The sequence below is a fragment of the Phasianus colchicus genome, chromosome 18 (assembly GCF_987193195.1).
Source record: "Phasianus colchicus chromosome 18, bPhaCol1.hap1.1, whole genome shotgun sequence".
In the NCBI taxonomy this organism is placed as follows: domain Eukaryota; kingdom Metazoa; phylum Chordata; class Aves; order Galliformes; family Phasianidae; genus Phasianus; species Phasianus colchicus.
The window spans coordinates 9,134,601-9,147,730 of record NC_143453.1 but is presented as its reverse complement, the minus strand read 5'-3'; the positions used below and the strand labels follow the sequence as shown (position 1 = coordinate 9,147,730).

The window sequence follows — 13,130 nt, the reverse complement described above, 5'->3', positions numbered from 1 at the left end:
TGCACGTCCTCTGGATCTGTGTGGTGCCCTTTGGTTTCTGGTGTAAGCTGTCCCCTGAGCTGTGCCCAGGCTGAGTCCTGCAGAGCAGAGGCTGACTTGGTCTTGTGCAACATCCAAGTGCTGTGTGTGCTCAGTAACCCAATGCCTGACTCCTCCCTTGCCTTCTTTTATTCAGCCACGTACACAGAAATCAGCACTGGTAGTGCCGAACATCACACACACTAAAACTAGATGGGGCTGCAAGAGGTCCAGGTTCTTTTTGTCAGATTTGCACAGTGGAGTTTGTGATACAATTTCCTGAGATTGTGTGGAATTGATTACTGCTCCAAGCACAGCTGCTGACATTTAAACTATACAGGTCAGGGTAAAATGCAGCCTACTCACATCGTTGTTGGGCACTGGAATGAAGGCAAAGAGAGAGTACAGATCTCATTTCAAACAGGAGAGTTGAGATTCTGAGAAACTACAAATTTGAAGCGTTCCAAAACCAGAGGCTCAGGATGGTGCTAATGCTGTAAGCTTACCTCTTATTGGAGGTGACGGGTATCCTCCAGCCTTTGATCTGGCTGAGCTCTGTATCAGAGATCTCAATCTGCAGCGGCAGCCGCGGAACCCAGACCGTCACTTCTAATTGGGTGGTAAAATGCTCATAAGTGAAGTTAACAATAGTATCCACTTTGCTTTTCATTTCCTTGCCATTAACGAAGATGGAGTCACATCTGTCAGAAACCTTAAAAAAAAAAAAAAAAAAAAAAAGATTAATTGAGAAATGAATAAAAGTTCCTGGGGAAGCACAAGGAACAATGCATCAGTCCAAAGACAACGCAGATAATGCGAATCATGCATATTGTATTTTCAGTTTTCTAATTAGTAGCAAACAGTGATAAATGGACGCCAGGGAAACAGTTTTGCCTTCCTCAATGGAGCCTACTCAAACTACAAAAATAATTTAATGATGTTATATAACCTACGTGAATCTTTTATACTAGGCAAATTAAACTCTTCATGAATCAAACTCCATATGCATCAAAGTTTACGTTTACAACTTGCTTAAAGAACCTGGAAAAATGGGGCCATATGTTAGTAAGAAAAAGACTGACTCAGAACCATAAAATAGAATCCTTTTCTTTTTCCTTGAGCACTGTAATACTGAAAGACAGAAGCTCCCCGTATGGCTTGTGAGCAGAAGTGCAGCAGAAGCATTAATTTTTAGAACTTCTCTGTAATTGTTTTGGTAAAATGTATTCATAGTTGCTGTGTGTCATTATATGAAATTATATAAGGAATCTGGCATAGCATTTGACTTGCATCCAGGAAGGATGGAACTTCTTGATAAGGCATGTTTTTTATATTCTCGTGTGTGTGTGTATATGGACACTTTTAGACCACGCATACATTGAGATTAACATACTGAGTTTATATATACCCATATTCATGCATATACATGTGTAGATACATGCCTATGTATGTGTATTCATTACACATCTTCACTCTGCTTGGAAGCAGAGCTGTGGGTCACACGAGGTGGTTCTGTCACTGAAATGGGCCCCGTTCTCTCATCAGGACTGTTCTGCATTGCGTTGTACTGAGGCTCGGATATAGAATCACAGAATCATTAAGGTTGGAAAAGGCCTCTCAGATCATTTAGTCCAACCAGCCACCTACCACCAGAATTGTGCACTGCGTCAACAGACAAAGATATGAAGGGATACTGGCTGAAGGAGTTCACAGAAGCACAGAATATCCTAATATCTTACAGCCTGGTTAGGAAAGTTCACTATGTGATGGTTTTCTCTCCATATATGATACTCCTACATAAAGTGAAAGAGCTGCACCTCCACTTATGCCATTTGCATGTCAGCTAGTCAGAATCAAATCAACATACTGAAGCTAAAATCATTTTTTTGCAAAGTAAACCAAGTTACAAGGAAAGGAGCACAGGAACCTAAGTCACTCTTGGAAAGAATAATCCTTCCACACCAATGCTGAATAAATAAATACAAGAATTTAAAAAAAAAAAAAAAAAAGAAATTTAAATATGAAAAATAAACTCTATCTATCTGATAAAAGAGCTTCTAATGGATTCCAGTCTCAGGAGTATCACAAATGAGATGGAGCATACTCAGAATCCTTGTTTCCCCCTCATGATGTGTCACAAGTGTCTCTGGGAAGTTTAAGCACGTTAATCAAGCCCATTAATTGAATGAGCAGTTGAGATTCTAAATCATAAAGCCCACATCTAGGGAGTTTTCTGAGAATTAAAACAAGGCAGAAATAATTAAGAAAACCCAAAGAGGGAGGGATAAACATCAAGGCCTGATCGAGGGAATAACTAATACCTGACAAGACAGCGGCTAATATTTTAGATTACTCTTTGTAGTGGCTTAAAAGGTCCTTGGATTTTTGTCAGCAAGCAGGTGAGGCTCTGAACTGGGGAACAGAAAGATGGACTTTAATCTGTGAAATGTGTAAGCCAATGATATTGGCTTATATTTTAAGCTGTAAAAATATCATCAGGCTTGGCTTACACATTTCACAGATTGCATCCAGACAGAGCCATCCATTCACATATATACAGCCCAAGAGGAAGTATACATCCGTACATCTAACTGAGCTGTAGAAGTACAGGGGCAGGACAGGAGACAGAGGGCTGCAATTAACCTCTCCGGGCTTTGAAGCAGGTGGTTGGCTGCAATCCCCACATGTAATTGTGAGAAGCACCGTTTGCCCTGCGCTGCCTCTCACAGCCTCATCAAGCGCTGGCAATCCAAAGAGTAATTGGGAAAGCATTCCTGTAAGGGTCAGTGCAGGTTTATACACTCATTGGGGGAACAGGTGAAACAGAGGGGATGGGAACTGTCAGGAAAACAAATCAGCTTGCCGTGTGGTTAATTTTTACAGCTTTCCATCAAGGTTTTGATGAAAATCTTGCACTTCATCCTCAGCTCACAGGTCATTCGTTGCACAGGGAGATGGAGAGACAGATGTGACAGAAAGCAGCCCAAATCCTTGTTTGTTAACCAGTGAGCAACTGTTCCATTTTTGAACAGCAAAGCCCAACTTGCTATAGCTCACCTAATTATCTTAAAATGCTAATTTTGTGATATTCCTTGAATGCCTTCTTGTCCACCTTTTCTGCTATCTTGGTGTTGTCTGCCCATGAGGAAGGACTTGCTGTGCTACTCCTAGCCCTTATGCTGTGAGATTTTTATTTCGCCATGAGCCTGAGGAATTTGATTTCCTGTATGAGAAAAGAGCACAAGGGCAATGGGTCTGATGTCCTCCTCCTCTGTTGGTGAGCACAGTGCCTCCCTGGCTCCACTCTTTGCATTGCTGGAGTCTTTCCTCAGCCAACAACAGGGTGGGAAGATAGGGCTTATGACTTTATGTCTGGAGACAGAGAAACAAAGGGTTTTCCCAAGCCTTTTTCAGCTCAGCAAAGCTGTTTTTATTTAAATTCAGAGTTTTGCTTGATAGTAGTCAGCCTAGAAAATGTCAGACTTCTTGTTTTGGTGCTTTATGTCACGACACATTAATTAACGCACAGTAAAAATAAAAGGTTTTCCATGGTGTTAACAAAGCATCGGATGCAGTGCGAGGCTTCTGACAAAGCATGCAATTCAACCTCTTGCACACAAGGCATTTCTCTATGCAGTTAACTCTGAAAATACTTCTGCTTCCTTGTGCCCCAGCTCATTGTGCAGTGGGGTCTACAGATACTGTCTCCAAGCAATTGGAGGCAAATGGTAGATTGAGAATAGACAGAGTGAAGGGAGGCAAAGGACACAGTGCTGAAATTGGAACTAATGAAAGCAGAAATATTATTTCCTTTTAATTTTAGACACGCGCAGAGTAGTCTTGGAGGTGTCATTTTTGAAACAGTCTCTTCACATGAATTTGTTTTTATTGGCAAATCAGTTCTCCAAATACTATTCTGTGGAAAAGCTGCCATAGTTTTAGATACAAGGGTTGGCCGTGAGAATCCCTTGAGATCTGTTCTGAAGTTTGTTTCCTACTTAGAAACAAAAGCAAGAGTTTAAATCAAGTATTCCCCAATGCACTGTATGTGTTTGCTTTTCATCTTAGCAGTGAGTAATAATGTCACATATAAACGATACACAGACAGCATGATTCACTGCACTCCAATAGCTATACTTAGAAATATCATTTCAATGAAAGTTTCTCCCATCTACCAGCTTTCACGGGTCAAGATGGGCCTGAGAGATTTCCCAGGTTCTACATCTCTAGTTGTCAGATGCAGACAGTAACATCCATAACTCCATTTGCCAGATTGGGCCCATTCTGAAGACTACTTATGACACTGGTACAAAATACAAACTGTAATTTATGCTCTGAAGTGTAGTGATGGGCAGCTGGAAGCTAGAATGAAAGGGAGATCCTTTGTCCATGGAACCAAAGATTTGGAAAACTGCATGGCAAATGGAAGAGCTGCATGAGCAACAGAGCACAGAAACGTGATGGTGGGTGCAATAGGCTTCTGGAGGGGATGATCAGTCACACGGCTGCACAGGGCTCTACGTGGACATGAGATCATTTCAATACAAGCTCAGCAGCAATTAGCACACCAGAATTAGTGACACTCTATTGTCTTATTAAAGAAGCTTCATTTCTCTCTAGATGTCACTGTTTACTGATGAGGAGAAGCAGGAGGAGGGAGATGGGACTAAGTGTAGCTTCTAATGATGTCAGTGCCTATTTGAAGTTTTGGAGTGCTTTTACCTTTTAACCCCCATTGAAATGCACTGAACTAGAGGGAAGGACAGCATGGAAGACATTAACATTTTGGTTTAACAATAGAGACAATTGCTGTGGCTTAGAAAAGGTGCAATGATCCATAAATGTACAATGAGAATTTAAAAACCTGCTGTACTGAATGAAGTGTGCACTATTCAAAAACTGTTGATCTATGCAAAATTATTAAACAACACATGAGATCTGCCAAGATTGCAGTCCCAGGTGCAGAGCAGCTGCTTTCATTCACTTTCCAGCATGCCATGCAGGGGCGTTCCTGCTAGAGATGATAAGTTTGTTGGGTGCACAGGTTAAAAGAGGAGGACCAGAGAAGGTGGATGTGCTTTCAGGCTCCAGCTTGCTCCTTGCTCCATCATTCAGGCTCAGTAATAAGTGCTGTGCATTCACAGTGGCTGTGCAGCTGCAAGGATGGGCAGACACTCTGGCATTTCGTTCTCACTGATTCTGCCCAGTGAATGCTGGAAGTGGTTAGGGGCAGCTAATAGCAGTACATGGTTACTGCCAACATGGTTTCTGCTCCATGTGCAAAGACCCTTTACTAATCAGCTGAGCTTTTATCTGCTTTTTTTCCTACAAAAATCTGAGGAATTCTCTCACAATTAAATGCGACTGTTTCTGCTCTCCCCAGTGATTCAGCACCACTTTGTACAGATTACAGATCAAGAGATCATCTTCATTAGGTGAGATCAGTGGCCAGATTAAGATGATATCTTTGGAACATCTTTGCTTGCAGGACCTGGTGGTTGGTCCACCAGGGTTGTCAGCTCCCCTGCATATGAAGAAATGATGCTTGATACCTATGCAAGTTGTTCCCATCCTTGCTTCCTGAGTTTCTGTTGCTTAGGCAGTGTGGTACACAAGTCAGCTTGGCTTCTGCTTGTCATCTGAAACAGTGCTGCTCCTGGGCTAGCAGCCTTCTCAGCCAGCCATGCTTATCTCTAAACAGACATCTTCATTCGTTGCACTGAGATAAAGCATCTCTAACCAGCACAAATTCTAAGCACATACTTGTACAAGGTGTCTTTAGCTCAAGTGTTTGATCCTTAAACGTCTGCAGATTAAGCATTACCAACACTTGGTAGTTTAAGTAAACATCCACGTGCTTCATATTCATCAGCTGGTGTCCCAGGAGGGATTAAGAGCTGTTTACCTGGTGAAACCCCAGCAATATGGTGCCAGCTCTTTCTTGCACCAATTCTAATTTCATACACAGTAGAAACTGTTCATTGGATGAAACTAACACGAGTGTTTGAACTAGAAACTGCTTTTTCCCTCAGTTGTTTCTTTTTTTTTTTTTCCTTCACTTGAATTACACAAATGGGGTTATAGGCTGACAGTAATTTACACATTGTTGAGAAAAGTGAGAGGGGAGAATATTTAGGCAGATATAGCATACTCCAGTTGTACTGAAGTTCTTTGTAAAATAATGGGCTTAAAAAGTAATCTTCTGTGTACTAAGTAAACTTATTGTTCAGATTCATGGCTCTAATCCCTGTGACTGAAATTTAAGATCTAAGGCTCCATGAAATGAAAAGAAAAAGAAACAATTACATGCGTATTCATTCAATTTCATATGTTGCATATCCTTCAATTTTCCCAATGAAATTTTAAGAGGGAAAATAAAGGTTTCTAAAGAACGTGTTATTAAAAAGAAAAAAAAAAACAAAACCTGCAGGTCAGCTGTAATTGCTGAAGCTTACTGTGCCTGGCTGCTTTCTTCTCACTCCTGGCAAATGCAAGTCACCTCCTCGTTTCCCCATCTCTCACAAGTGCTTCATAGGTGCTACAACACAGCATGCAGAAAGCTGGAGGACTCTCAGCGTGTTGAGCCCTGATGTAGGACATGGGCACCCAGCCCTCCCATTACACAGTGGAAAAGAAGGACTTCAGAGCAGGGCCAGGACTGCATGCCATGTCTTTGTGCTGGATATTCCATAGGGAAAAGGAGCCCATACGCTGCTTCTGCCTCTTCCCTTGGAATGGGATTTGAATATATTGCAACTACAACAGCACCATAAAGCCACAAGACCATCAGACAAAAAGAGTAAGTAACAAAGCCTGCAGGCTTAGTGTAGTATTTAGAGTGATGTGTTCCATCGTGAATGTTGGCCACACCAATCCAGCCTTTAATCTTGTACCAGTCAGGAAAGGAGACACCATTTTTAGCTTAAAGAATCATTTGAAAACAAGGAAAAAAAAATATCCAGAAGGAGTTTTTAAATACACAGCAGTACACTTCTATTTTGCAAAGGAAGCTTTGGTCCTATGCCTAGATTTTAGTGCATCCACATTCATAAGTCTTCCCTGCTAGCTTTTAGTTTCTGAGCAACAAATAATTCATTAATTAGGAAAAATAAGGAAAAGGGGACATTTAGACAGCAGACACAGCCAACAAAAACAGCCCTTAAGCCACTTTCACTCAGCCAAGTGCTTCAATATAATTGTCCAGAGAGAATGCCAAGAGCTAAGAAATTGTCTTCCTTCTCTGGTCACATAGGTATATATATTTACCCTCTTACCAGAGTGCTTTATACATTTAATACAAGTTGACAGAGAAATTCAGCATTAAGAGAGAGAGCTCCCTATGCAGTAAGTGGAAAAAGCCAAGGGATACAGCTGGGTGTTTTTCAGAGAACCAGGTTTAGAGCTGTACATACAAAGATGGTGCAAGGTCCTCACACGTACAGATACTCCCAACAGCCTCTAGACATTGCTAGATCACACGTCCCATGGTATTCCAGCAATACAGCACCTGCCCTGTGTGTCCCAGTTGCTGTGCTGGTGTGGCTGTGCGATGCACACTGCTGAGCTGTGCTCCTGCAGATGGAGCTTTGCAGGGAGAGCTTTTGGACAGACACTGAAGGAAACACAGGGAGGTCCTTCAGGGTGAGTGCACTAGAAAGAACAGAGTCTCGGTGTATCAAAAATGCAGTTAGGTTTCCATTCAAGTGCAGTCTCAAGGCTCTTGAAATTGTCAGGAGGTGACTGAGTGACATAGCAGATTTTTTCCAATAAAATATTTCATCTCTCTTTCATGTCAGAATGACAAAATTGTGAGACTGAGCTTAACTCCTTAATGCAAAGTGCCAGATTTGCTTGCTTCGGTATGTAAACAAGACTCTAAGACTGTGCTAAAGATGGCATGGTTCAGTCGTGACACAGCCTGAAATTAGAAACCTAAATTCTGCATAAAAATTCAAAGGAATTACTACATCAGACATACATAAGCTGCACCTCAGTCAGCTGCAGTCTCTTGCAAAGAGATCCTTACATAACCCACTGCCTTATAGCCCTGCTATCCCTCCCACTCCTGGCTGAGGTTCCTTGCCAGAACAGGAGGAGAAGCCCAAGAAGTGAGGAACAAGGGAAGGGATCAGAGCAAGCAAACCAGAAGGGCCTCAGAGCACAGCTCAACTCCTGCCACCCACACAGGGACAGCGGTTGCAATGCTTCTGAATCACAGAGGGGTTACACACAGCTCATGAGTTACAAGCATGACAATCTGATCACAGCAGCAGCTGCTTTTGTGTTCTCCAGCTGCAACAGCAGAGGAGGGAATTGTCCCTCCAGTGCAGGGAGTGGAACAGGACAAATCCTGCAGGGCTTTAAAGCAGGAGCAGCCCTGTTTGGGGAGAGCACTCAGGTGAAGCGTGTTCTGTTGCTGCCTGTTGTCTGACTTTGATTGCATCAATAAATCCACACTCCAACAAGGGGGAAGGCGACACACCTCAGCTACCTCGTGCAGAGCAGAGGCACAGCATGCCTCATGCAAATGCCCATCATATTGATGTCTGTCCACTGCACTGATAGAAAAAGAATCTCTTGTATCAAAGATAGAGAAGTGTTTTGATTTACAAGCTCTCTAACTGAAGTATCTACAGGGCTAAGAAGGGTCGCTGCAATCTCCCATCATCTCCACCTGTTGTTTGGTCTTTTCGTTGAACTTTAAGTTCAGTATCTTCCAATGGTGAGGGACAGAGTTAAGGGGCATGGCATAGCCAAGGATGGCATCTCCCCTACTCAATCCTTTTCACCAGTGAGGGAACACAGCTTATTGAAACCACTGACCAGAAGAGGAACCCTGAGGATTGCTGTGGTGTTGGCCCAGAATTTCCAAATCTCCAAGACAAGACAACGACAGCAGGAAGACCATAGAAGGGGCTGCAGACCTAAGGACTACCAGGATCTGCAAAACGCATAACAGGACATGGAGTTGTCTCTTTGGAAAAGAATTTTACAAATTGCTAATGACAGTGAGAACAAATGTCAGAGCACCTACGTCTGGGATGACACAAAATCTTCCACGGAGCTCTTCAGGAACAATGATGTATCAAAATCCATAGTTTGCTATTGACTTTGATTTAAAGGCAGAGACTGAATTGTCAGGAGGATCAGTGTTGAGCTACCTGACTCCTCCATGGCTCTAAGCCCGTATGACCTGGGTGGACTGAACTTCTTGCTCATCAAACTAAGACCCTGTTAAAATCCAGCTACGAATGAATGTTTTTCCTGTCAATCTTTCTGCCATCTACGGCTGTTGTGCCTTTGTGAACTCTACCTAAATGCCAAGATAGATCTGCAAAGCTCTCGAGCTCCCCTGTCAAATCTGGGCCAAAACAGCCATTCCAACTCATGCATGAAAGATAAATGACAAACCGCAGAGTATTGCTGTGAGTTTTCTGTTATACTTTTGGATTTTTCCTCTTTTGAGTTGTTTTTTAGCATCTCCCCCTAGGGCTGCGTAGATACAGAAAAACAGGCTGCAGTCAAAGAATGTAAAAGCACAGGAACATGAAGAAATGTTTTTTTCTTTAGACTGATTCTCTTCATCACAAGACAAGTCTATGTAAAAGCTATCTACAACATAAAAATGCATCCTAAACCCTGGAATCACAGAAAATGTCCACTGAGTTGGTGCTTCTACTAGAAGCTGTGATTTCTCTTTCCTAGCCTAAAGGTACATTATGGACTTAAGAGGAAAGTATACTCAACCAGTGGTATAAGGAAAGCATGAGGAAACTGGGAACAGTTACTTGTCTTGACCCACCTGTATTTCTTTAATAATGATGCTATCACCTGATTGCACTTTTCTCCATAGAAGCCTCTGGCACGGGACTGAGCAATTATGGGTTCATACAGTGCCTCTGCCATTGATCCCATCTAGAGCCCATCATCCTTAGATGGCATCCCCTACTGCATGTCTGCAGGAGTCGTGTTGCTACTCCCCATGCAAACAGGCACATAGATAATAAATTTGGTGGCTGAATTGTTGTTGTGACATAGTAATTAAAGCCTAAAAGAGCTGGAAAAAAACAAACAAACAAACAAAAACCAAAAAAAAAAACCTTCCAGATTAAGCCTGAATGGAGCTACATTAAAAATCTCAAGAAAGAGGTAGGGAAAGCGTAGGTTAAAAAAAACCCTAGAACAAGAGAGACCTGAAAAGCAAAATGGAAATAAATCAGCCAGGTAATCCAAATGCACAGCAGGTTTGCAGCTCTGGCAAATACACCTGAGCAAGCTGTACATTAGTTCACCTGGGTTTTGGGGAAAAAAATGTATTACATTTGTCCACGTCTTACATGTATCACTGACTCAGATCTGTTAGCCCAAGCTGAACTGTTTGCATTGGCTGCTACCAAAAGTAGTTAAAGTTAGCATCGATTTTGTGCAAACATTAGTCACACTGACAGTCCAGAACAGGCTTACTCAGAGGGATATCAGAGCTCTACCAGATGAACGACCACATAGGAGCAATCAGATGCAAAGTATTCCGTGCACAAACACAGAAACTACTTTCCCATGAAATCCCAGGTTGTTATCTTTCTTTCCTCTCCTAGCTTGCTATAGCTACCAAAAAAGAACAAGTTACAAATTAATGTGAAATACTGATTTCATTTTTCTACTTAATGCATAATTTTTCTTTTGTGCTATTGTGCTCTGAAGACACTTTCTTCCCTGCTTGCATTAAACAGAGAGACAAAATTAAATAGTGACAAAGAACCCAGTGCTGTGGCTGTCACATTTCTGCCTAAACAGAACACAAATCCTGTGCAGCTAATACTGTATCCCTGGCATGCCCTACCCAAGGTAACCAGTGCTGTCCTGTGGTTTTATAGTTATGAGCACAGCACTGAAGGCTTTGTAAATTATTTTGCTCTTAATTGTCTTTAAGAAGCTCATGTTCTTTTCAAAACTACTGCTTGACTTCAAACTTTCAACGAGACAGAGAGCATGACTTTGAAGGAAATTATTCCTGCCTGCCAGTAATCTCACCTTGATAGCAGGGCATTCTCCTGCAGCAGGCATCTCTGAAGTCAAATTGTAGCTACCAAAGCTATTAGATTCTGTTTACTGCAATGACTCTATTAAAGTCTCATGTTTTATGCAGGTCAGAGATGTAGTCCTATCGATTTAATGTGAAAGAGCACTTTTTCTGTGGTAGTAAGATGTTTGCTTTTCTACACTTTGCAGCCTTCCTTGTTACCTAACATGGACTGTGTCTGCAGCAGGTCACTGGATTTTAGTGAAGTCGTGTTCAGTGCAGGTGTTTGTGCTTATTGACTCAGCATTGAGGACCATTCTTGAGCAGCTGTATGCTGCCTCCTCGACCTATAGCCCACACCACTCCCATCTATGTGCCCTGATTCCAGAGGGCTATTCAGCAAAGATTTTACTCAGATGGGTATAACTGAAACACACTCCTTGTTTCTGTGCTGCTCAGTGGGCATGCAGACAAGCAAACACACCTGCACTCTGCAGTTCACATCTCACACACGTTATGGCACTGAAAGGTACTGACCAAGTGTTCCTAAGCCAAAGCCAGAACAAAATAACTAGTGGACAACAGCTGGGCATCCCCTCTGCCTTCCAGAGAGCCCGAGCAGCCGCAGCACAGCACCACTGTACCACTCTGAGCCAAGGGGGTGGAAGGGCTGAGCTGCTCTGCTTCCATCCCTGCTTTTCAGGATGCATTGTATTTCTTTCCCTTAGTTTTCTTTTTGCCTTTCAGTCACATCCTATCTTTCTTTATTTAGAACCACCTTCACTTTCAGGTACCTCAGGCTTTTTCCTGCTGCAGCTCTTTCTGAACTCCCAGTGACAGAGAAACAATTATTTGAAACACAGGCAACAGCAGACACCTTTCCAGCTCTTTTCCAGCCTCGCTAAGTAGGATCCCTTCCTGTCCTGACCCCACAGACACTCACACAATGCCAGCAGCCTTCTCTAAAGAGTCACGATCCTGTACAAAACCATCTGTGCCTCCTTCAAATGGGATGAAGCTGGAGGCATTTTCTTACCAGAATTAAGGAGATCAGAGTTGGCAATAATACATTTTTCCTCAGCAAAAATTAGTTAGAGAAGATGAAAATATCAATAATAACATAAGGCGATTAAACAAGCCACATTGTCAAGTTTGCAAAGAACAGAAGGTCCCAGCAAATGGCTGTCTACTAGACTTTAGACAACCATACTCACCAACAACGCTGTAAAAAAAAACAAACAAGCTGTAACCTAAATAGTTGGAATCACATTGCATTGCAGAGAACAGCGGGAAGGACACATAGGTTGTGGGCATTGGCCTTGTTCTACAAAGTGCACACAGGAGATGCCCTCCAGCATCTCCACAGTGAGGCTGCTGGATGGATCTTCCCAATCTCGGGGTTAATGCAGTCATTCAGGACTCAGCTGAAGGGGCTGCAAGGAGACACCCAGCTCTGGGCATCTACCACAAGGAAAATGCAGCTGATATCCACTCCCCATCCTTTATTTGCTTCTGTGTTCCTTTGCCCCCACCTGTGGCACTCTGGTCCTGATCACCACTCGCTAATTTTGCAAATGTAGCCTTTATAGGCATTTAGAATGTACAAAATGTGCTGAAAAACACAACAGCAAGCACTTTAGCCCAAGGAAGGATTATCTTATTTTACACTGATAATCTTTCACGCTAAACTCGCTGCAGGTTGGGAAAATCCAGAAGACTACAGCTTCTGCATGTCAGAAGCTCCTCAAGACTCCATTTTTCCAGTAGTAGCATATTGAAATTTTTGATTTGTGGGGTGGCAGGAAAAGAAACGGAGAGAAAATCTCCCCTGGCAACGTGTACTCCTGAAATGCCCTTTCAATGCATTCCAGCAGTGAGAAACCCTTGAGCACGCTGCATTCCCAGCTCCTCCGCCCATCCCTCCCTGCCTCCCCACCCTCCATACTGGAATCATGCATTTCTTTGTGCTCCATATTACACCATTTCTGGAAAGAAACTCTTTCACATTATTTTCACGTATTCGGCCAGGGGAGTCCTCACAATCAGGTTATTTTCTTCCATGCAACACTGTTGAGATTTTATATTTCTTTGA

General features: G+C 42.5%; 1 protein-coding gene and 1 long non-coding RNA gene across 8 annotated transcripts in view; one reads left to right on the top strand and one right to left on the bottom strand.

Annotated features, from left to right (window-relative positions):
* The window catches only part of TMEM132B (transmembrane protein 132B), a 174,517-nt gene that overhangs the window by 11,014 nt on the left and 150,373 nt on the right, over positions 1-13,130 (bottom strand). For all 3 annotated transcript variants that reach the window (XM_090152722.1, XM_031592699.2, XM_090152723.1), the window contains one exon: positions 525-730. In XM_090152722.1, the coding sequence (XP_090008848.1) occupies positions 525-730 (206 nt within the window). The remainder of the gene's footprint in view (positions 1-524; positions 731-13,130) is intronic.
* LOC116228660 (uncharacterized) overlaps positions 1-13,130 on the top strand; it is a 314,039-nt gene that overhangs the window by 287,156 nt on the left and 13,753 nt on the right. The window lies entirely within an intron of this gene.